This window comes from Mytilus edulis, chromosome 13 (assembly GCF_963676685.1).
Source record: "Mytilus edulis chromosome 13, xbMytEdul2.2, whole genome shotgun sequence".
Classification (NCBI taxonomy): domain Eukaryota; kingdom Metazoa; phylum Mollusca; class Bivalvia; order Mytilida; family Mytilidae; genus Mytilus; species Mytilus edulis.
This window is the reverse complement of record NC_092356.1, coordinates 8,952,213-8,975,402: the sequence shown is the minus strand read 5'-3', so window position 1 is coordinate 8,975,402 and position 23,190 is coordinate 8,952,213. Positions and strand designations below refer to the sequence as shown.

The following is a 23,190-nucleotide window of genomic DNA, read 5'->3' as shown; positions in this document are numbered from 1 at the left end:
GAACAACGGACAGACGAACGAATGGACGCACGGACCACAAAACATAATGCCCCTCATTATCGTAGGTTGGGCATAAAAATTCAGAATTTAGTACTAGTGTAACGCTATAAATCCAAATGCCTGAAATGGTACGAAATTACATGATCTGAAACATCATCATGAATACACAAATATGGCATACAAAAGATAAGTTTTTATAAGTGGGGGGTTTTCATAATTGGGGCGAGTTGTTTAACCACTGTGAAGCAATTTTTATTAAAGTGTGGCTAGTTTAGGTACTACAGTAGGGCGAGTATTTTAAAAAAGGGGACAAGTTGTTGAAAATGTGGGGCGAGTTGTCATAATTCCATATGAAATAAAGCGTTCATTTAACAAAGACCACGCGTTTGTTTGACATAGATTGTTTACATCGCATACCATAGAAATCAAAGAAAAATAAAGACAATGAACAAAAAATAGAATATTCTGATACCAAGAATACAGAAATAAATGGAATAAAAGAAAAAATAACTACATAATCAAGGTAAATGAAAATATGTTTATGGATCTTCATTTACCTCTTTTTGAATTTTAAAATTTATATTCACCATAACATTTTGACAAAATTGAAATAATGATATGGCTGTATAAACATGATAAAATTTATGCATTTTGAGCTTCAGAATATTTAAACTTATCTGAATTTTGTAATGCATCTATTTTTGTTCCTGCATTATTTGCCAAAACAAGCTAAGATTAAGAAGGAAAGATGTTTGATCAGCTCCCCTTGTATAACTATTGATGTGAAAATCCATGGATAATTCAGTCTTCGCGCCGAGTGGCAGCCCAGGCAGCCCAGGCTGGTAAAATTGCTCTTTGGCCTGTAAAAATCAGACCTACAGGCCAACAGAATCTAACTAAAAGTTTTCAAAAATTGAACCGCGGGCCTGTAGATTTAGCAGTCCAGCGTGAAGACTGCTGGATTGTAACGGTAACAGGATTCTAGCAGGATTGGAGCCCTCAATTTCAGGATCTAAAGGCAGCGATCTAAAGGCAGCGCTCTAACCAATTGAGCCAAAGAAGGTCTTCCCTACAGTAACTCAACTAGTTAGACTACCTTTATATCTCCATGGTCTACAACGTACAATATTGAACTGTTTTGAACGACGCCCATTATAAACATGGAGTCCACTTTGAAAACTGTCTAAATATGAAAAAATGACAGTGAGATAAATGAAGAAATAAACATGTCTACATCCAAAAAACAGAAACAAACACCTTGGAAAGTTGGCAATCATACTAAATCTTCATATTTATAAACTAATGAAACACTATATAATAGTCTATGTTTGAAAAAAATACATGTAATGCATCTACGGTACTAAAAATTTCAACACAAACATATTATTACAATTCCGAACTCTGAGGGATAAAAGCATTTCAAACATGTACCACATCTTTCCCCAAGAGACCAAAATGAAGCAAGGCGACCAACTAAATGTATTACTGTATATTAAGAGATGTTTGTTTCAGCATAATGTCTTATACATGTAGATGTAGATACATGTATGCATGCCTTTGGGTCTTAATTGAACTTCTTGTGTTTTAGATATGCTTCCTATTATTTGATAATAATAATTAGTATATAATTAAGAATTATTGAATGATGAAAGCAATGATTGTTATGATCATATTTTTAAATCTAAATATATACTAATGAAACACTCTAAGTTTGAAAAAAAAATGTATCAAGTTAAAAAATTTCAGCACCACATATTGGCCAATATTGAAATTCATACTAACCACAGATCGGAGACAGACCAATGATGACTGTGATATCTCAATTCTTAGAGTAATATTTGTACATGTAGACACTTGTATGCAGTGAATAATGCAAATCCTCCATTTCTTTCTTGTCTGATAATGCAAATTTTATAATTGTTAGGTAGAAAGAAGATATGTCTGGATCTTTGTCTGTGGTGTCATTTGAGGGAGAACTCAATGCCATTGTACAAGAGGTTAGTAATATAAAATTAGACAAGTATTTTTTTATGCCCCCACTGTAGCGGATGGGGCATTAAGTTTTAGCCTTGTCCGTATATACGTACATCCCAAAATTGGTTACCGTTCTCTAACTTTATTTTGCCTCAAACAAATGTTATGAAACTTATACACAATGCTTATTACCACAGAACACAAATATGAATTTTTGGTAACATAATTTTTACTGTTCTAGAATTATGGCCCTTTACAAATAGAAAAATTGCTAAAAATTTTGTTTCCATTCTCTAACTTTAGTTTGCCTCAACCAAATGTTATGAAACTTATACACAATAAAATTGAGAATGGAAATGGGGAATGTGTCAAAGAGACAACAACCTGACTATAGAACAGACAACAGCCTAAGGCCACCAATTGGTCTTCAATGCAGCAAGAAACTCCAGCACCCGGAGGCATCCTTCAGCTGGCCCCAAAACATCATTTAATTTCTGATTCTATCTAGATGTAAAATGTTTGATGTGCAGACCTTATTTTTAAGTGAAGTATGAATACACATTCACATAATTGTTATAACATACAAAGTTATATTAAAGATCTAGTTCACAGGGGTATACATGTATTAGTAGGTTTGGTTCAGTAAATGCCCCATTTAGCCCTGAAAGCAAAGTATTGTAACGTTTTCGCTCAGTGTTGCTATAGCGTTTTCGTTACCCTGAATTGAAACTCTGACCCACTGACAAAACTATACAATCCGTCAGACAAACTAATACTCGGCAATAAATACTGTTTCAAATGACTGCTCCCTTGGGTTAACTCAACCCTGTAATCCAATAGGTATATTAAAAGATGCGTTGTTTCAGAAGACAGAAATACATAATTCATTTAAAGTTAATGATTTAATGAAGTGTTACTATGATCAGTTATAGATATGTAATTTAGACAATTTCAATATTGTATCTCTTTTTACATCAGATCAACACAATAAATAACGCTTAAATAGTATGCAAGCTAGTGAGTACTCTGGTCAAGTTCTATATACACATGTATTAAATAAACAATCTTATTAACAAGTAATTATAGAAATCTCTATGATTATATAAGTTATGTCGACGTCTCAAATGTATAAGTTGCGACTCCGGCTTATTTGAATAGCGACTTTAAGACTCGAGACTGCGTCGGTGAGTCTCTGTATAAAATATGGAATATTTTATATTTCTGTACTTTTCAGTATATAGCTTTTTGTACGTCTAAGGATCTCTAATCTTTAGAGTCTCTTATAATATAAAATTATAAATCTATGTTTTACATAAAGTAAAACTCTGACAAAATATTTCCTAACCTTTTAAAAGTGCAAGACTCAAATTGTAAGTTACAGTGAAGAAAGGATTTATTATTAGGCTTGTGATTGTAAGCACCCTTTTGCCACGGTAGTCCAATCACGACTAACACGCTTATTGGTAGTACAATATATATACAACAAAAAGGCTTAAAAGACTTCATATTGACGTCAAAAGCGACTCGATAGACTCTAGTTCAACATAATATTGCGGTTCACGACAGTGCACTTTGACAGTTTACGGTAAAGCGACTCCAGTAAACATGGCACCTTGCAAGGAAAAAGAGAGACTCTGAGTCTCTAGAAACTTGACCAGGTTAACTAATTCACTCAATATAATTATATATAGAGATTAAAACAACATAAAACAATCATCAACAAATATATAAAGGTAGGTCCAGTATAAGGAAATTCTGTATTTACACTGTACAAAAATAAATAGGTGGGACTTGACGTTATTTTTATCTTTACTCAAGTTACTGTTCATAACACAATGTGATTAAGTATTAAATATCTAAGATAACTTATTCTAATAAAAAGAAACATATTCAAAAATTTATAAGTATCCAATACGGCTAAACGGAGATTTAACATTATAAAAAGTGAAAAGAGGGGAGGGGACACAAACTGTTGAACAACGAGGCCGAAATCCTTTACAGTATTATGACATGTCCATTGTTTTGAAATGAAAAGTTTAAGTTGCAGGCATTTTCATGTACATGTATATGTATATGTGATAAAGTGAAATGTGACAATTTTTGTCCAGATTTTCTTACAAAACTTATGTCTTTTAAAGTTTACACCCAAATTAGATTGAACAAAGATTTTGTACGAAAGTGGACAAAATATACTGAATTTCAAATGCAATAATGTTTTTAGATACACACTTTTGATTTTTAGTATGCAGGATTCAAATAGTTTTTGTCCAGCCTGCGAGTCGTTGGCGGCTGTTCCTCAGTTATTAAAGTTTTTGAAACTTTAATAACTTTCTTAAACTATCCTCAGACATACAGAATGTAGTACAAATGTACATTATATATGTATTACAGTAAACTTTCAAACAAAAAGAACCATTTCCTATCCATAAATAATGGTAAATGGTAAGATTGACAAGTTTGTAAATTCCATTATTATTCATCAGACGATACTTTGTTGACCATGGAAGTTGATTGACTTTTGTATTTTTCAGTACCTGGAGTTTGTGACATTTGACAAGACGTTGGTATCTTTCCAGAAAGAATGCGAAACAAAGCAGAAACCTATCACTACACAGAGTATAAAGTCAAAATCAAACCAGAAATTGCTGGCTATTCAGGTATTTAGTTGTCATAGTAATATTAATAACGAAGAGTTTGTACTCAGATTCAGATAAAAAATTACTGGCAAGCATTTAATTGGTTATCTTGTTATCTTGTTAAGGAGGTCTGTTACTCAGTTTAAAAATAACAAGCTTTTCAAAACACTAGTGTATATTGATAGGGGATTGTGAAAGGAACCAAAAGAGCAAAAAAAAAGATCCATTGAAATTTTGGCAGGAAAATGTTGTCTCTTGATTTTTCATAGCTTTATAATTGACAAGTTTTAAGTTCTCAAAAACTATTAAAATATAACAAAGATTTTATAAGACTTTTACAGATGGCTTATAATTATACACATAAAAGATTTATAAAACAAAAATGGGGGTCAATAGGCAAAATTTTGAAGGCATTCAAATGGAAAAAAACAGTGGATTCCGAAAATCTGACGGAAACTCCAAACCATTACAAGCAGACATCTCTAATAGAAACAACAAAGTACTAAACACACTACATGTAGGAGGTAATACAGTAAAAAAATGCCGTTGTTTAGTGATACACTGTCATTCAAGGTAACCACAATTAATAATTATCTCTTCTACAACCTTGTCATAAAAAGCCAAATGTAATTAGAAACATAATGAAACTCAAAACTCCTAATTTAAATCCTTTGTCAAATTGAAGCATATAGTTTTTCAATATTTAGGAGTAGTTGTTACTATATATGGTAACAAAAACAAAAAAACATACTCAATAATTATTTGTTTAATTATATATGGAAGATTCCAAATTATAAAGTTTTTAAACTGTCATCTTTTAATTTGTATTTTCATGTTTTATATGAACTTTAATTTTCAGAATGAATTGATGCAAAATTTCCATAAAGGGAAAAGAGATAGATTTCTGAAGTTATGGAGTGAAAATCTGGCAGCATCTGTGAAAGACCAGGACCCAGTAGCCAAGAAACTAGAATTTTATGTCAATATATATTTTGCTGTGTATCCAATAAAGTTTGCAAGAGGGCAGGTAAGATCAATAGACCACTTTCGAGTTTGTCAGTCACTGGAAAAAAACTCGTCAATTATGCGTGCCTTTATGACATCATTTACCAGATAGAGGGGATCGCCTATATCCCTGCACTATCAACGTTCATCAAGCGTCTAAGTGATCGTCATTGTGCAGGATAAACTGGAAATGATGTTTGTTCGGTAGGTACTTAATCACAATTCCCTAGTGACAGCAGTGCTGATTGTCAATTAAGAGAATTCAATTTGCCGAAATAATTCCTGATATATAGCATTATAGTTTTCCAACCACTCGCTCAACATGGGAACTGAAGTGACGATGCCCCTAAACACACAAATGATGTTCACTGAAACCAAAGTTTTTGACTGAAATGCATTGAACTTGAAAGTTGTCTATTGTATGAAACCATGTTATTATTTCATTGTTGTTGTACAGAAGTATATTTTATCTGGACCAGAATTGAAATGGTGGTCAAAGATTTTTTATTTTTGATGTTTATAATACTATGGATACATTTCTTTTCATGGATCAAAAAAAAATTGTAGCTTCCAGGATATTTAAATAAAATCATAGGAACCGATAGTAATTTTGTACTTCCATTATAAATGTAAGTTCATTGTTCACCTATACCCACAATTAAAGTTCACCAAAAATGGTATCCCCATGAACAATGGTATCCCCATGAACAATAATGAATCCATAGTAAAATCGATTCAACTCAATTTGAATCTTTATTGCCATAAAATTACATATTTATCGTATGTGACACAACATAACAAAATGAAAAAATAGATAAAAACAAGATCATTAATATACATAATAAAAGTGAATATTTCAAGAGTCCCCTGTCCTCAGTTCAATAGACTGTTTTAAAAAGGATCCCAACTTATTTACCTGAATGTGTGATCTTGGGTTGAGTATATATGTAATTTTATCTATGTCATTTAAATTTATAAAGTGCATATTCTCATTTATCAAAAAATCAAAATAAACTTTTCTATTATTATGGTTTCTATTACAATGTAAAAAGAAATGGATTTCATCTTCAATATGATGCTAATAGCCATGTTGATGCTTCTTTGTAGAGAGATGCTGACAGAGCAATGGGAGATTTTAAGAAGTACTTAGAAACCCGAGGTGCTACACTGAGTCAGACCACAGAATTTTTACCATACTATGCTTTACCATTTGTACCCAATGCCAAGGGTCATCCATCTTATAAAGAATTGTTCACAGTAAGTATAAACATCCTTTTTAGTAAGGCAAGGCAGAGTTTTAAGTCCTCAGGAAAATAAAAAATATTATTCAAAAATAGATGTATATTGAACTCCATTGTAAAAGAGATAAAAAAAATGTCTTATGTTTATAGCAGGAACCTGTTGTTTAGTGGTTGTCGTTCATTGGTGGTAATTACAACCACAAGCCAATGGATTTTAATATTCTACCAGGGACAAATTCACAAGTTTCACCATTATTAATGCAATTACCATGTACGGAAAGTACTGCCTGGGTATAAAAAAAGAAGATGTGGTATGATTGCCAATGAGACAACTCTCCTTAAGAGACCAAATGACACAGAAATTAACAACTATAAGTCACCATATGGCAATTCATTAGCCACTGGACGTTAAGCAGCCATCCATGTATTATTGTAAGCTAATATTTTGACATCTTTTTGCAGGACACATGGGTAAAGGACTTAGAGCTGAGACTGGAAAAGTTCCTGACATTAACATTGAAGTCAACACCACAGCCTAAATTGTTCGATCTTTATGTATCCTTTTACATTTTGTCTTGGAAAAGATAATAGCATTATGTTTTAGTCATAAAATGGTTTCTACCATTTATCCTACTTTGTACTAATGCAGAACAATTTCCTTAACATTCAATCAGAGAGGAAATAAAGTTGGCGATGAAAATGGTAAGATATCTCCATTGTAAAAATTTGACTGAAATTAGGTTGTAAATTGATCTCTATAGCTTATACAGATAGAGATATCTTCATTGTAAAAATTTTACTGAAATTGTGTGTCTTCTAAATTGATATCTTTAGCATGTACAAATATAAATTTCAGAGTAAATCAAATACAATCACTAGCTACTGAACATGCTGAATAACCTTATGTTAGTGATAAGACTATAAATAAATTGTAAACCACTTCATAAGGGAAATTAATTCTGACTAGGTAATTATTTAGGACGAATGGGTTGTTTCAGAAGACCAAAAAATGTAAGGTTAGGTAAATTAAGAAATTATTGGGATGTTTTTATTATTGCGAAAAAGCAACAGGGTTATATATAATTGCAATAATTTATACTCCCAATTTGATGAATTTTTTAATTGAGGATTTTTCTCAATATCACAAAAAATTGAATTGCATTTTAGTCTCAAATGACAAAATCCCAATAACAAACGCATGCAATAATTTTGGATTTTTACAGTATATGGTAAAAAATTCAAGTTGGGATTCTGAAAAAGTGTGTTCATAGATAAAATTACTTTTTTCAGAATCTCTGCTTGAATTTTTACCATATACCTTAAGCTAAAATATGTTCTGGTCTCAGAAACCAATCAAATCTGTATGCAGAAACCTGATAGACACCCCTGGAGAAACTTTTTATCCTGAAACAGCCACTACTAGATACCCTTTAATTTCTGAAATAATTCAATGTTTATCATTTTTTTGTAGCAATACTTTGAGCTTTTTAATAATTCTGCTTGATATTTTAAATGATATGGACTTAAGGGAGCTACCATTTGATATTTATGGGGGGCTAGGATGAAATTTGAAAAAAAAGGCAGGACAGGAATTTTGAGTGAAAAAAAGGCAGGATGAGACACTTGCAAAAAAAAAGTCTGGATGACAATTTAGGTAAAAAAAGTCACGATAAACTAAAAAAAAAAAAAAAAAGGCAGGACGGAATAGAGTGAAAAATAAAAAGGCAGGACAGAGATTACAACTAAAAAAAAATGCAGGACAAAATTTTTCAGCCTAGCCTCCCCCCCCCCCCCCCATAAAAATCAAATGGTAGCTCCCTAAGTTTGTGAATGAGCTGTTCAATGTCAGATCAAATATAATGTGAAGAAAATAAATTGTAATTACTCACAAAAATATGAAATGGAAACAATTCTTTTGTTTTCAAGGTAGAATGAAGAAGATGAACTAATCTGTTAATTAAATATGATAATATTTTAAGTTTTTGAAGAATCCCTATTCAAGCTTTTAACTTGAAACTTTCTTATTATTTTATGTTATGTTATGTTTTTAACATTTTTCAATAGAGCAATTTCAACAGATATCCCGATTACAGCAGCAGTTAGTTGACTCAGAACGAAAGACAATGTCGTACATTAAACGACACAACCGTGTACAGGTACTTCTAGCACTCCTCACTGATGGTCTAACATGCATGGACATTGTTCATTATTTATTTTGCATGCAGATTTTGGACTTGAACAAAACTCATATTAGAACATGATCATCAGGGATGGGCACGATTACTGACAAAGTGTAATCGATTATTAATAATCGATTACACGAAGGATTTTTGAAAAAATGTAATCAATTACAATCGATTACGATTACCCCATCCCTAATGATCATCAAACTGGTATTCTTAGTTTAAACATGTGACAGGGCATGATAAATGATGCATGTAAAATATCATGGTAAGGAAAAATAATTTGACTTTCTTGCCTGTATTTTCAGTGTTTTCACTGGTAAGTTGTCTTTTCAATCTGTTGTGTTTAATGTTTTATTTGGCCTTTTTGTAGTTTTTGTCTTATTTTTCCGAAAAAATGATATAAATACAATGTGAAAATACTGATGTAGGATATACATCTATAAGACGACGGACAATTATGGTATAGCAACGTGTCAGATAAGTGTGGAAAAAGATGTCTGTATTTGTAGTGTGTTTCTCTAATTCTTCGTCAATTTATCCCTTTGTACACCCATTGCATAAAAAAATAATCAACGTCTGGTTCGTTTGAACTCAGTTCTTCATTGGTTAAAATCCAATTTTGACATCAAATTTTCTTGCCTTTCTCTGAATTTCCTAATGTGACGGCATGAAAAAAAGACAACCATGTCTGATGACGTCACGTAGATCATTCAGAAAGAAAGAATAAGATTGCCTGTGTATTGTTTAAAGATCATGAAAAAAACAGATTCCACACCCAAATCTTGTGTAATACAATATTTATCAACTCTGGACTGTTGAATTTGAAATATTCATAAGGCTCAGCGAGCCTCCCATTTTAAATTTGAAGAATTGACTGTCTCAAGTGGAAAAATATTGTATCAGATTCACACAGTCAATGCAGTGATATCTATGTATCGTAATTAAATATATGCTGGTCGATAATGTTGTCAGTCCTCTGTCAATCTTTATGTAGACCGAGGCTCATACATATGGAAGGTTACACACTCAACAATGAGAAAAACCATACCAAATAATTAATTGTTTGTTTTTACAAAATTGAAAACAGGTAATTTCTCTGACAACAATAAATAATCATTAAATTTTCCTTAATTCAGTTTACCTGTTTAATTTAATTTGTGCATTATATTTCAATTATATTTTTATAGAGTTAAATTTACTTTTCAATTTTATAGATGAAATTACCTAACATGTTATTTTTAGATGGGTATTTCTATTTATAGCATTTAGATCATTTTAATTATTTCTTTGAAACTGCAAGAAAAAAAATGTTGCTTCTGACTTTGTAAGATTAGCTTGAGTGTTTATTTTCCTACATTGCTATATTAAGAAATAATGTAATGAATTGTTTAACAAGGCCTATGTGAATTTCACATAATTTTGTCAGAAAAAGAGCTGAATGTAGTCTAAAAGAAATGTTCAATTCAATTATTGCCATCTGATATGAATTTGAATTAAAAAACTTTTATCTCAAAGTGTATAAATCTGATTGAAAGGAGATTTGGTATAAACATCAATGAATCAGTTGTTATGCACCAGAGGCACGTAGACCTAATTAATTGGCTTCAGTGAGTGGACAATCTCCCATGTACATGCATGCCTCTAAATGTCATAAGTATAGACAAATTATGGATAAATCAAATCTGCCAAACATCTGATATCAACTCTTTATCATCAATAAATAAAACACACTTTTGGGTTGTGGGATGTAGGGGTATAAATGAGGGGAAATGGCTATTGTACCGGATATAAGGGACAAACAGTTGGAACAAATAACCGAAATAAGCAGGATTTGGAACTGAGCTGATGATAAGAATGCAAATTCAATTATGTTTTATAGAAAGTATTGTTCTTAGAACTTAAAGGGAACAATGTTTCTGCATGCTTTAGACCAGATGATGAGTTATTGATAGTTAGTGACTTTTAAGCTTTAGCTTAAGCAATTAGATTTTTTTTACATAACTATTAAATTTTATTAAATAATATATGATGAAGGTGTGTGAAAAGCAATTCGATCTATCAAATAAAGTGGAGGATATAACTACATGTACCGATATTGAAAATTTCAGTTTTAATGATCAATTATAATTTTCATCATATCATATGCATACTTTGATAATAATATTGCATTAATTTCTTGATTTATTGAAATAATACTAGAAGTGATAAAATGATTTAAAATAATATTTTTTTATTGTTTTTTCTTTATCTTCCTGTTGCAATTATCAATTAGATGAATAAAATAGATTTCTAAATTTTTCTAATTCTATATGCTTACAGGCTGACTACCACAATTTGATAGGGATAACAGCAGATCTGGTGGAAGCCTTGGAATCAACAGTCCAAGGAAAACCAGTAAGACAAACCAAATGTATCATACTCTAGTAAAAGAACAGTAAAATAGGGGCAAAAGATACCAGAGGGACAGTCAAACTCATAAATCAAAAATAAACTGACCACACCATGGCTAAGTAGAAAAAGACAAACAGACAAATAATAGTACACATGACACAACATAGAAAACTAAAGACTAAGCAACACAAACCTCACCAAAAACTGGGGGTGATCTCAGGTGTTCCGGAAGGGTAAGCAGATCCTGCTCCACATGTGGCACCTGATGTGTTGCTCATGTTATTACAAACCCGGTAAATAAGACTTCAAGATTCAGTTTGTCTGTCCTGTATCGGGTAAAAGTTTTTGTAAAGGTTGTTCATCATGAATTTATGATCATATCAAATTATTCTTGTCATTATGATGTGAAGGTTTAAAATTATATGCCAAATCACTGTTTTCACTCCAATATCATCATATACACCAAAAATGAAAAATGATAGTGAGAGGGGTATGGTGTACTTAAGGACATATGTTCTTCTTGATATATCTTATCGATAGATATACAGAGATATTTTTATTACACTATATTTGGCATACTAAAATTTGCCTTTTGTCGTATAAAGATTATATAAATTTAAATGATTTAAAAAAAAAATACAAATGTAATATCAGCCATGTAGTTGTGAGGTAAAATAAAGAATTGAAGAAGGCCAATGACCGAAATGTCTCAAAAAATTGGTTTATTGATACAATTATATGAAGTATGTTGCCTATTGGAATTTTGAAAACAAGTATATAAAGATGAATAAAATATAATTTTAAAGATTTTGTTTTGTAGATTATATAGAGGAAAAGATTGTAAATTTCATTTATTCATTTTTTAAAAAGCAAAAATACCCGTAATTTCATTGCAGATTTCTCCTGATTATCTCCAAGAGATTTGTTCTCGACTCTTTAGTGGACATATGCAGAATTCTGTGGATTTCACACGACCTGGTACAGCTAGTCAAATGCTTCGCCAGTCAATGGCTCCAACCATGTAAGTTTGTTTTATTACAGCTATTGTGGTAAGGCCTCGTCTAAACTTTTTGTAAATTTTCTTTTTCAGTCTGTGATATTTAGTATCAAAAGTTTATACAAAATATAATACCTGTAACCTTCAAATCTTTTACACAGTTATTGCAAAGGATCATATTTATATATATTGCTGGTTTTAATGAAATGGTTGTATAATGATCATGATAAATGTTGTTTTTATGCCCCACCTACGATAGTAGAGGGGCATTATGTTTTCTGGTCTGTGCGTCCGTTTGTGCGTCTGTCTGTCCGTTCGTCCGTCTGTCCCGCTTCAGGTTAAAGTTTTTGGTCAAGGTAGTTTTTGATGAAGTTGAAGTCCAATCAACTTGAAACTTAGTACACATGTTCCTTATGATATGATCTTTCTAATTTTCATACATGTGATGGACTGTGAAACTCAGATCAGGAGATTTGGAAATTTTGGTCAGGAGATTAGGACTCAGATCAGGAGGTTTTTTATCGACATAAATTTTGTCGTAAATGTAACCGTATGATGTAGAAATGGTGTTTTTCTTCAAATTTCCATCAAATTGTAATATGTTTATAGTACCCTTTATATTGCCTTTCTATTTGAATGAAAATAAAATATTAAGAAGAATCTTTTTCTTGTTTTGTTTTGTTTTGTTTTTGATAATTGAGTATTCAATGCTTGCAAATAAATCATTATATTTATTTATCTTATCTGTATAGATTTGTATAGAAAGGTACTTACATGTATATATATGCAACATGATAAATTAATAAGAAAAATAACAAACACTCACATTAGTATTGCATGGTTTTTAAGCATTATGAGAGTCATATTTCTATAAAACTTAAAAGTCTCAAACAGTGTAAAACGTTTTGCTATCTTTAGCTAAATCAATTTAGTCTTATATACTAAAGTAAACAATTCCCTATCTCAAGGTTTTGCTATCTAGGCTTTTATTCAGTGTTAAATACAAAATGTACATATTGTAAATTCTTTTCTCAATTTAGTAGAGAGACTTACTATATAAACTTCAATTTAATCCTTGAAAAGAAGTCTAGATTGCTAAAATAATTTATAAATTTATATTTTTTTATTTGTCCCAAAACATTTAAATTTATTTAATAACCATCCTTTTCTGATAATTTGATTAAAATATCATTCATTTATAGTCTTTTTACAATTTACATTTTTAAAAGCAAAATAACTTAAAACAGGATAAATCAAAGGGAAGTAACCAAATACACAAAGTTTTTTATAACACAACGGCAGTTAGCCAGAGGTAAACATCGTTGATTACCAGTATGTTTGACACCCAAGCTGTCAAGTGAAGCCATATAATTACACTTCTTCTTTGATTTACAGGTAAAATTTAACACAGGTGTCATTTACACCTGTACAGTAGTAAGAAATTATCAAATATGGCGGCTGAAAATTTTCATTCATGAAATATTTCATACACGGGAGTTTTTTCTCCTAAACGGGAGGACGGGAGGAGACCCCTGAAAACGGGATTATTGTACTCCCGTCGGGAGGTTCACATGTATGAATTTTAAAGCCAAATTAAACTTTTGACCCCAATTTCACGGTCCACTGAACATAGAAAATGAAAGTGCATGTTTCAGGTTAAAGTTTTTGGTCAAGGTAGTTTTTGATGAAGTTGAAGTCCAATCAACTTGAAACTTAATACACATGTTCCTTATGATATTATCTTTCTAATTTTAATGCCTAATTATATTTTTTATCCAATTTCACGGTCCATTGAACATGGAAAATGATAGTGCGAGTGGGGCATTCGTGTACTTTGGACACATTCTTGTTTTTTATTGAATTGTCCATTGTCTGTTCCCTTGCCCTTGATAAAATAGTAAAAAAAGATCATCATTGAAAGAGAAATGAGTCATTAACAAAAAAGTGAAGTTATATAAAACTATTTGATTGCTTTTAATATCTACCAGTTTAATACAAAGATCACAGATAAAAGTGTTACTCAAGTTTCATGCACTCAGCAGTATAGAAGGATTATTAAGGGGATGAAGTCCCCTATAACAGCAGAAAAATCAATAAAACATTATTTTTTTTAAATTGGGAAAATTTCCCAAAATTTTTCATTGTACTAATGAACTCAAAATCGTTACCTTTTTTCTCACTTTTTTTTAATTTCTGCATCTGCGCAGAAATCTGCTTTTCCGGTCTTGTCTGCATGAAACTTTGAGTAAAATATATATTTATCAGTCTAGTATAATATAGGAAGGAACACAATACCAATTTCATTTTTAATAATTCCTTGATATGAAAAAAAACCCTGTTACCTGATGATAGCATTTCTTTGTTTACATTGCATATGACGTCATAACTTAAATAACGTCACAACTAAAATCCCTAACAACAGAACCAAAAATCAGAAATGTTACGGTATTTCCGTTTTGAAATTAAAATAAGTTTGAATTAAAAAAAAAAATTCATACAGACTTCGTCCCCTTTCACAGGTAATGCCTGCCTCATATTATTGTAAATATTCTATGATTTAACTGTCAAAGAATCCCTTGTCTTTGAAAAGTATAGTATTCATTTTTCAATTTGTAAATTTTTCAAAATCAAGCTAAATCACAATGATCCTTTAAAATTTCTTTATTATTATTAGAAGGAGACTTTGAAATAAATCCTGTAATAAAAAAATAAAAAAACACAACCTTAAAAAGAAGTGCGCTTTTTTATTCACATTTAAAAAAAAATATATAGCATTATAAAAGTCTGTTAATGTAACAAATATTTTACAAATCCATTTTCATTAAGTATCTGACAATTATTTTTTTCTGCGAATATTATGTAGTTTCTAATTTTTCTAATATATGTTGAATTGGATTATGTGATGCAGAAAGTTTCCATGGGAGGTAACTCAATATGATGAATCCCTCCCTTTTATATGAGTTCAGATTGGACTATCACCAACTGGGTCCTATAGGTTCATAAAAACATATGGTCAGCTTAAAGTACTACCAAAAACAAAAGAGAGAATGATTTCGGAAGCATTCATACAAAATTTTACAAGGAGAAAGTTTAAAATGGATAATGGGTTATTTCCCTTTTAAACTTCAGGAACATTTTTTTTTATAGTTAAAAGTATATTATTATGAGTACTTACTATTTAAGTATCTAGAGAACTGTTACAGTAATACTTATCTACATATATATGCTTGTCACAAAAACCATTAAAAAACATCCAAATTACTTAATTTTACAGGAATTCTATGTCAGTTAGTCAAATCTTGCGCATATCAATTGGCGCGTTGTAAGTTCTGCATGAGTAATATTTAGTAACCAAGATTTCATTAAGAGACGATGGATGTCATTTAGTCAGTGATAATCTTTATCAGATTCAATTATATTTTTAGATTTAAAGAAAACTAATTCTTTTGATGAAATTTTAACGTATATTAAACATAAATTTTCTTTCATTAACAATTTTAGATTAAGCATTTTTTTAGGTTGAAATTTATCTCAAATTGCAAAATTAAATTAATTTTGCAATGCTATTAAGAAACATTAACACCTTTAAAAATATATTATCTGATGTTATTTATTTTTTTGAAGAAATGGAATTTTATTGGTCATAATATTTTTTTACAAAAATGTTAAGATGACATTGCAGATATTGAAGTTTAACATACATTGTGTTATACATGGACATAAATATTATTTAGCACCTTCACTAAAATTAATTTGGCTCGTCTAATTTTCATAAAATTTTGATAAAGTATTAACTTTGACACTTTGACAAAAATATAAAAATTTCAAAAAAATTGAACCAACCGTTTTATCAGAAAAATTACACTGGTTATATAGCAGTTTGGCAAACACTAATTTTGATCATTGAGAAGCTTAATATTCCCCTAACAACACAACGTAATTAAAATGTTTAGCTGATTTTACAGAGTTATCTCCCTGTAGAGTTAGGTACCACCTTAAAAAATGATGTTTTATTGATATATGTGACAAGTCAAAGATGAAGATGATATCCATTGTCTCTGTTACCTCCACACACATTTTACACATATTTCATAAATCCATATTGACCTTTCAAAGTTACATTTACATAAATAAAAGCACAAATTTTTTTACAATGAAATAATTGATATAATTAGTCGTTTATATTTAAATTATTCTCTCTTTGAAATTAGTATCTTGCTATTAATTTGTACTTTTACTCCATACACATGACACATCTTTTGGCGGAAACAGATTTTGCACAATATTCTTCTTTTTTTTAACGCCTATTTTGATCTGATACAGATATTTGACCACTCCAGTCTTCATTAGGCCAGATAGGTCTCTTGCGATTTCGCTTTATGTTGAATGTGGGACATTTTGTCTTTATGTTGAACGTGGGACATTTTGTCTTTATGTTGAACGTGGGACATTTTGTTAAGAAACTAATGTGGATTCATTAATTTTTCATTGAATACTAATTTTTGTGGATTTTGTGGGAGCCACGAATTTGAATGTTCAAGGAAATACAAGTTTTCTAAAATAATGTATACAGACTTGGCAAAAAGCACGAATATAAATATCCACTAATATGCAAGTTATCCTCAATCCACGAAAATTTGTACCTACGAAAATAAATGAATCCACAGTATTAAATGATGTGAAGGGAAGACCTAGCAATCTAACATTATTGTAGCTATATCAACATTTAGGTTTAGTCTGTGGTTAAAGTTTATTTTAGACAAGCCATCATGTAATTTTATGAACCTTAATGAGAAGCGTTTATATAATCCCAAGGACAGTATTCAAAGTAAAATTAAGAAAATATTTATTCATGTTTTTGCATTTAACCTTCAAATGGACATAGTTTATTTTGCAGTTAACATTCAGATTTAGCAGTTAATTAACATTTAGATGCAGAATATTTGGGGTGAATAATTCTTCATGTACCCTTATGCAAGGGAGATAAATGTTTAATGTAAAACAAGGCATTTTGTTGTAGGAGTAATTTACAAGAACCTGAGACATATACCGCCTTAGATTATGAAAAAATCAAATATGAAATGGCCAATGCTGAAGTGAGAAGGAAGGTTTTACTTCTACAGGCTATCAGATGGGTATGGTTACATTTACTGATACATTACGTTTGTAGATATATTTATAGATACATACACATTTACTGATACATATTACGTTTGTAGATATATTTATAGATGCATACACATTAACTGAGTGATATTCGATGGCTTGTTTCGAAGCTGAGACATTTTCACATATGTGGTTAAATTTTCAGGGTACGAAGTGAGTTTTATTTTTCTGTAAATTAGCATACTCGAATCTTTTTTTTGGTGCAGCTCCTCATGGTAAAATATTCCTTCAAAATTTAATGCTTCAAACACATTTTTAAAATAGCTCCATAGTTTTTACACATTTATTCTATGTCCTCTACTTTCCAAATTAACACAAATGGTTAAGCTCAGTCACTAATTAAAAATAGAAACATGTCAAATACACTGCATAGAGATTTTTTGTTTACACACAATATTTGAGTTCCTTAATTTGAGGCGCATTAGGGATATTGACCCAATTTGCCTTTAGATTAACTGCAGAGAAAATATTGCCAGCTAGATATGTTTTGTCAAAACTGACAAGTATTCTTTTTTACCAGAAACAGCAATTTAATAAGACTCTTTTTCCTGAATGCATTTTTATTTTCTATCTTCCTGTTTGTAGAGGTTAACACAGTCAAATCCACAACAGAGAGACTCTTCTATGACCACTTACAGAGATAATGACCTACTAGGCTGTTCTGTGGCTGGGACTCATAGGGTAAGTATTAAGGTGGGAGGGTATTGTAACTGCTAGTCAAATCCACAACAGAGAGACTCTTCTATGACTACTTACAGAGATAATGACCTACTAGGCTGTTTTGTGGCTGGGACACATAGGGTAAGTATTAAGGTTGGAGGGTATTGTAACTGCTAGTAAAATCCACACAGAGAGACTCTTCTATGACTACTTACAGAGATAATGACCTGCTTGGCTGTTCTGTGGCTGGAACACACAGGGTAAGTATTAAGATTGGAGGGTATTGTAACTGCTAGGCACACAGGGTTGGGGAGAAATTGTAACACTTCAACCCCAAAACACAGAAGGAGATACAGAAATATTAAAAGGGAGATGTGGTATGATTGCAAAGATACAACTGTCCTCTAAAGTCAAAAAGAAGTGGATACTAGCAATTATAGGGAACAGCCTTCAACAATGAGAAAACCCATAACGTATGGTCAGCTATAAAAGGCCATGACATGTGGTAGGGTTAACATGTTTGTGAGCCCTGAAACCTCCTCCTAACCTGGGACAGTGGTGTAACAGTATAACATTAGAACAAACTATAAAAATCAGTTGAAAAAGGCTAACTCATCTGATGGATACAAATTGAAATACATCTAACAAAAACACAGATTGAACGGGTACTTATACATAGATCAAAAACACAAAGCAAGTACAGATCTGAGAGTATTTAAAGTTACTGACAGCTAGTTCAAAGTCCATAACAACTAATGAAAAAAAACCAACATATATCTAACACAGATAAAAAAAAAAAGTGGCCAACAAGTTGTAAAGAAAGTATGTTCAATACATTATTGCAAACATGAAGCTTCCCATAATACTGTGGTTTTATTTATTTTGGTGGGACATAAGTTTGTAGATTTAAGAAAAATGGTATTCTCTACTTCTTGTGCTATTTTCACAATTCCTGATTGGTGTGAGACAAATTTCACTCCTCACTAGTGAAATTCCTGTTCTCAGCAAATGATTGGTCCAAATTTAATTATGACGTTAAATTTGCTTGGTTTCTTCTGAAATTTCTTATTCTGATGTCATGAAAAAAGGTGACTATGTCTAATGACGTCAGATAAAAAGAACACAAATTTCTGCAAATGTTTGAAAAGGAAGGATTAAAATCATTAGAGAAACGGATTCCTACACTATAACTGGTATATTACAATATTTCTCCACTCTTAGCAGTTAAATTTTACTCATTTAAAAAGCTCAGCAAGCCCTCGTGCTTTTAATATTAAAATTTAATTATCTTTAGTAGGAAAAATATTGTAACACACTTGTTGCAGTGGTGGAATCTCTATTTATCATGGATATTTGATTTTTTGTTTTAACTTCTTTTATTTTCATGGATTGATGAAAACTTGCATTTTCATTGGTATTTGATTTCGTGGTTTTGCCAATCTCTGCACACACATTCTAAAGAAATTTTGTCACATTTGAATTCATGGTTCACATGTATCCAAGAAACCCACGAAAATTGGTATCCATCAAATAATAATGAATCCACAGTACAAGCCTATAAAAAATGTGCATTTTGTTGAAGATTTAAATTCATGGTTCACCTCTATCGAGAAATCCACATAGATTGGTATCCCACAAATAATAATAAATTACAGTAAGACAAAATAATAATAAATTACAGTAAGACAAAATTTGTAATTAAGTTATTGATGTTTATTTGCTTTCTGTACAACTTATTATGTTATATTTATAGGATGCAGTGCTTGCCTTATTGACCTCTAGTGATGAACTGGTAAAAGAAGGAGCAGCGAGATTATTTAATGCTTTTGCTTCTCTTTGTGCAGGTAATGTGGTCTATTGTATATAGCTATTGTAAACAACAATAGACCACTTTAGAGTTATGTCCTTCAAAGGAAAAGAAAAAACTTGTCAATTATTCCCACCCTTTAGGACGTCATTTACCAGATAGAGGGGATCGCCTGCATCCATGCACTATAAAAGTTCATCAAGCATCTTACCGATCGTCATTGTGCAGGATAAACTAGAAATAATATTTGTTCTGTAGATATCTAATCACATTTACATAATGACAGCATTTTTGATTGTCAATTATAAGATTTTAATTTGCCCAAACTGTCCATGGTGGAATTCTTTGCACTGAAAAGTCTTGAGTTTTAATAACAAGCTATTATATTTTTCCCTTTTCACAAATATGACCTACAGAATTAGATTATTTACCAGATGTTTTGAGGAATGGTATGGCTTTAACTTGTATTTTTCTTTTCAATGATTTAGGTAGAACCTATCTTGCCCAGAACCAAGATTTATTTAAAACTTTGTTAGATAATTTACGAGGTGAAGAAAAGGAGTCAGTTACAAGAGAAATGGTACTTGGAGCTTTACAGAAACTCTCTTTAAGGTAGGAGAAAGTCTTGTAAATTCAATATTTGTATTTGATTTTAATTGTTGAAGATGACATGATTATAATTCAAACAGACATTTTAAACTCTATGTCTACAGACTTTGTATGCAATGTTTTTTTTAAATTCATAATCTTGCTACAAATCTACAAAAAAAATAAAAAGAAACCGATACATTTGATGTAATTTTTATGATGCAAAGGATCTTACGGTATACCTCGCTCACCATGAGTTATTTTATTTTGACATTATAGGAGAAACTTACAGACAGCCATGATAGAAGCAGGTTTGATAGAATGGCTGGTCAAGGTTCTAGAAGACAACGATTCTTTATCCGACTACACACTGGAATACTCTGTAGCTTTGTTAATGAATCTCTGTCTCAGAACATCAGGAAAAAAACGCTGCGTCCAAAACGCTGACCAGACTTTGAAAGTCCTAAGTGATTTACTAGGGCATGAAAATCAAGAAATCCGTCCCTATGTGAATGGTGCCTTATACAGCATTTTAGCTGTCCCGTCCATCAGAGATGAAGCTAAGGCAATGGGTATGGAAGAAATTCTCCGCTGTTTTATTAAAGAGGATCAGCCTGATATGAATAGACAAATAGAATTTATAATCAAGCAGCTGAACTCAATAGAGACCGTGGATGAATACGACTCTGATGACGAGGAAGAGGAAGAAGAAGAGGTATGGTCAAGGTCAAAGTTTTATCAGCAGTGTTATTTTCAGGATGCTTTTTCTGGTTTGTTTTAGTGATAATGAGCAATACACCTTTGAATATTTATCTCTCAGATTTTTTTCACGTGAGAATAGAAAATGAAAGTGTATTTACTTTACTTTCTGTCTGAAGTTCCTTTTATAAAAGACCACAAGTGAAATGTATAAAATACAGCATGTGGCAATTACATGTTTACATTTCAGAAAAAGAAATTCTGCTTTATTTTATTTCTGTTATTGCTGTTGCTGTTGTCTACATGCTGTTTGCTATTCCATTAATATATAAAGAGGTAGGGGTTGGCCATGGTTTAAAATAATTTCAATCTAAATACATATTGATATACCTGTTCTAAGTCAGTGACCTTGTCAGAAATTGTTTATGTATTGTTGTAGTGGTTTATATTTAAATAATGTGAGTTTATGGCAGATCTTTTGTGTAAATGATATGTGGTGTATGTTAATGGGACAGCAACCCAAAGACAAAACAAAATATAAGATTTCTTGCAAAACTTGTCTCAACTTTACAATTTAAGGTGGTACCCAACACTTTCACTAAAATTAATTTGGCTCGTTTAATTTTCATAAAATTTTGTCAAAGTATTTACTTTGAGACTTTAATAAAAATATTAAAATCTAAAATTTTTTGAACCAACCGTTTTGTCAGTATAAAATACACTGGTTAAATAGCAATTTGACAAACACCAATTTTGATCATTGAGAAGCTTAATGTTCCTTTTACAACACAATGTAATTAAAACGTTTAGCTGACTTTACAGAGTTATCTCCCTGTAGTGTTAGGTACCACCTTAAAGCTGCACACATATGATGATACAGTTGTTCTTTGTTGAATATCTGGGCTGCTTTTCAATGTTTGAATCTAAAATTATTGTGTTTTTAGGATGCCCTAGATCTCTTACTGACACATACAAACATTGCTATTTCTTAATATACATAACACCACTGACTTTCAGATTGAATCTTGATATGTTATATTTTCTGTGACTGTATATTACATTAATTTGTAGGATCCTTTACTATAGATAATTTAGCTGATCTGTAACAATAACATCTTCATGCCTTATATATCATGTACTGTAGTACGCCGCTAGATTAAAACTGACGAGGAAAGGTAACACACGGCCAGCGAAAGCTCTTTTTTTTAGAGCCCAGGTGGTCGTGTGGTCTAGCGGGACGGCTGCAGTGCAGGCGATTTGGTGTCACGATATCACAGTAGCATGGGTTCGAATCCCGGCGAGGGAAGAACCAAAAATTTGCGAAAGCAAATTTACAGATCTAACATTGTTGGGTTGATGTTTAGACGAGTTGTATATACATTATGTACACAGCCATGTATCACCATCATTGATGGCGATCCGATGGATACATCTGTTGTAGAGTTGTCACTGACTCAGACGTACTTATAAATATAATTATTTTCTGTGACTGTATATTACATTAATTTGTAGGATCCTTTACTATAGATAATTTAGCTGATCTGTAACAATAACATCTTCATGCCTTATATATCATGTACTGTAGTACGCCGCTAGATTAAAACTGACGTGGAAAGGTAACACATGCCCACCGAAAGCTCTTTTTTTGAGAGCCCAGGTGGTCGTGTGGTCTAGCGGGACGGCTGCAGTGCAGGCGATTTGGTGTCACGATATCACAGTAGCATGGGTTCGAATCCCGGCGAGGGAAGAACCAAAAATTTGCGAAAGCAAATTTACAGATCTAACATTGTTGGGTTGATGTTTAGACGAGTTGTATATACATTATGTACACAGCCATGTA

General features: G+C 31.5%; 1 protein-coding gene across 8 annotated transcripts in view; it reads left to right on the top strand.

Annotated features, from left to right (window-relative positions):
- The first annotated feature begins 363 nt into the window (after positions 1 to 363).
- The window catches only part of LOC139501892 (lisH domain-containing protein ARMC9-like), a 38,679-nt gene continuing 15,852 nt past the window's right edge, over positions 364 to 23,190 (top strand). For 5 of the 8 annotated variants that reach the window (XR_011658684.1, XR_011658685.1, XR_011658683.1 and 2 more), the window contains exons 1-15: positions 376 to 523; positions 1,925 to 1,997; positions 4,506 to 4,631; positions 5,470 to 5,637; positions 6,723 to 6,872; positions 7,319 to 7,411; positions 7,531 to 7,558; positions 8,921 to 9,012; positions 11,362 to 11,436; positions 12,330 to 12,454; positions 17,451 to 17,565; positions 18,182 to 18,277; positions 20,010 to 20,100; positions 20,552 to 20,675; positions 20,931 to 21,366. Coding sequence is in view for 2 of the 8 variants with exons in the window: in XM_071291168.1 (XP_071147269.1) it covers positions 1,938 to 1,997; positions 4,506 to 4,631; positions 5,470 to 5,637; positions 6,723 to 6,872; positions 7,319 to 7,411; positions 7,531 to 7,558; positions 8,921 to 9,012; positions 11,362 to 11,436; positions 12,330 to 12,454; positions 17,451 to 17,565; positions 18,182 to 18,277; positions 20,010 to 20,100; positions 20,552 to 20,675; positions 20,931 to 21,366 (1,779 nt within the window). In the remaining 6 variants the exon portion in view is untranslated. Of the gene's footprint in view, positions 805 to 985; positions 1,998 to 4,505; positions 4,632 to 5,469; positions 5,638 to 6,722; positions 6,873 to 7,318; positions 7,412 to 7,530; positions 7,559 to 8,920; positions 9,013 to 11,361; positions 11,437 to 12,329; positions 12,455 to 17,450; positions 17,566 to 18,181; positions 18,278 to 20,009; positions 20,101 to 20,551; positions 20,676 to 20,930; positions 21,367 to 23,190 lie in introns of all 8 variants that reach the window. The other 3 variants (XM_071291168.1, XR_011658682.1, XM_071291169.1) reach the window with 3 other exon arrangements.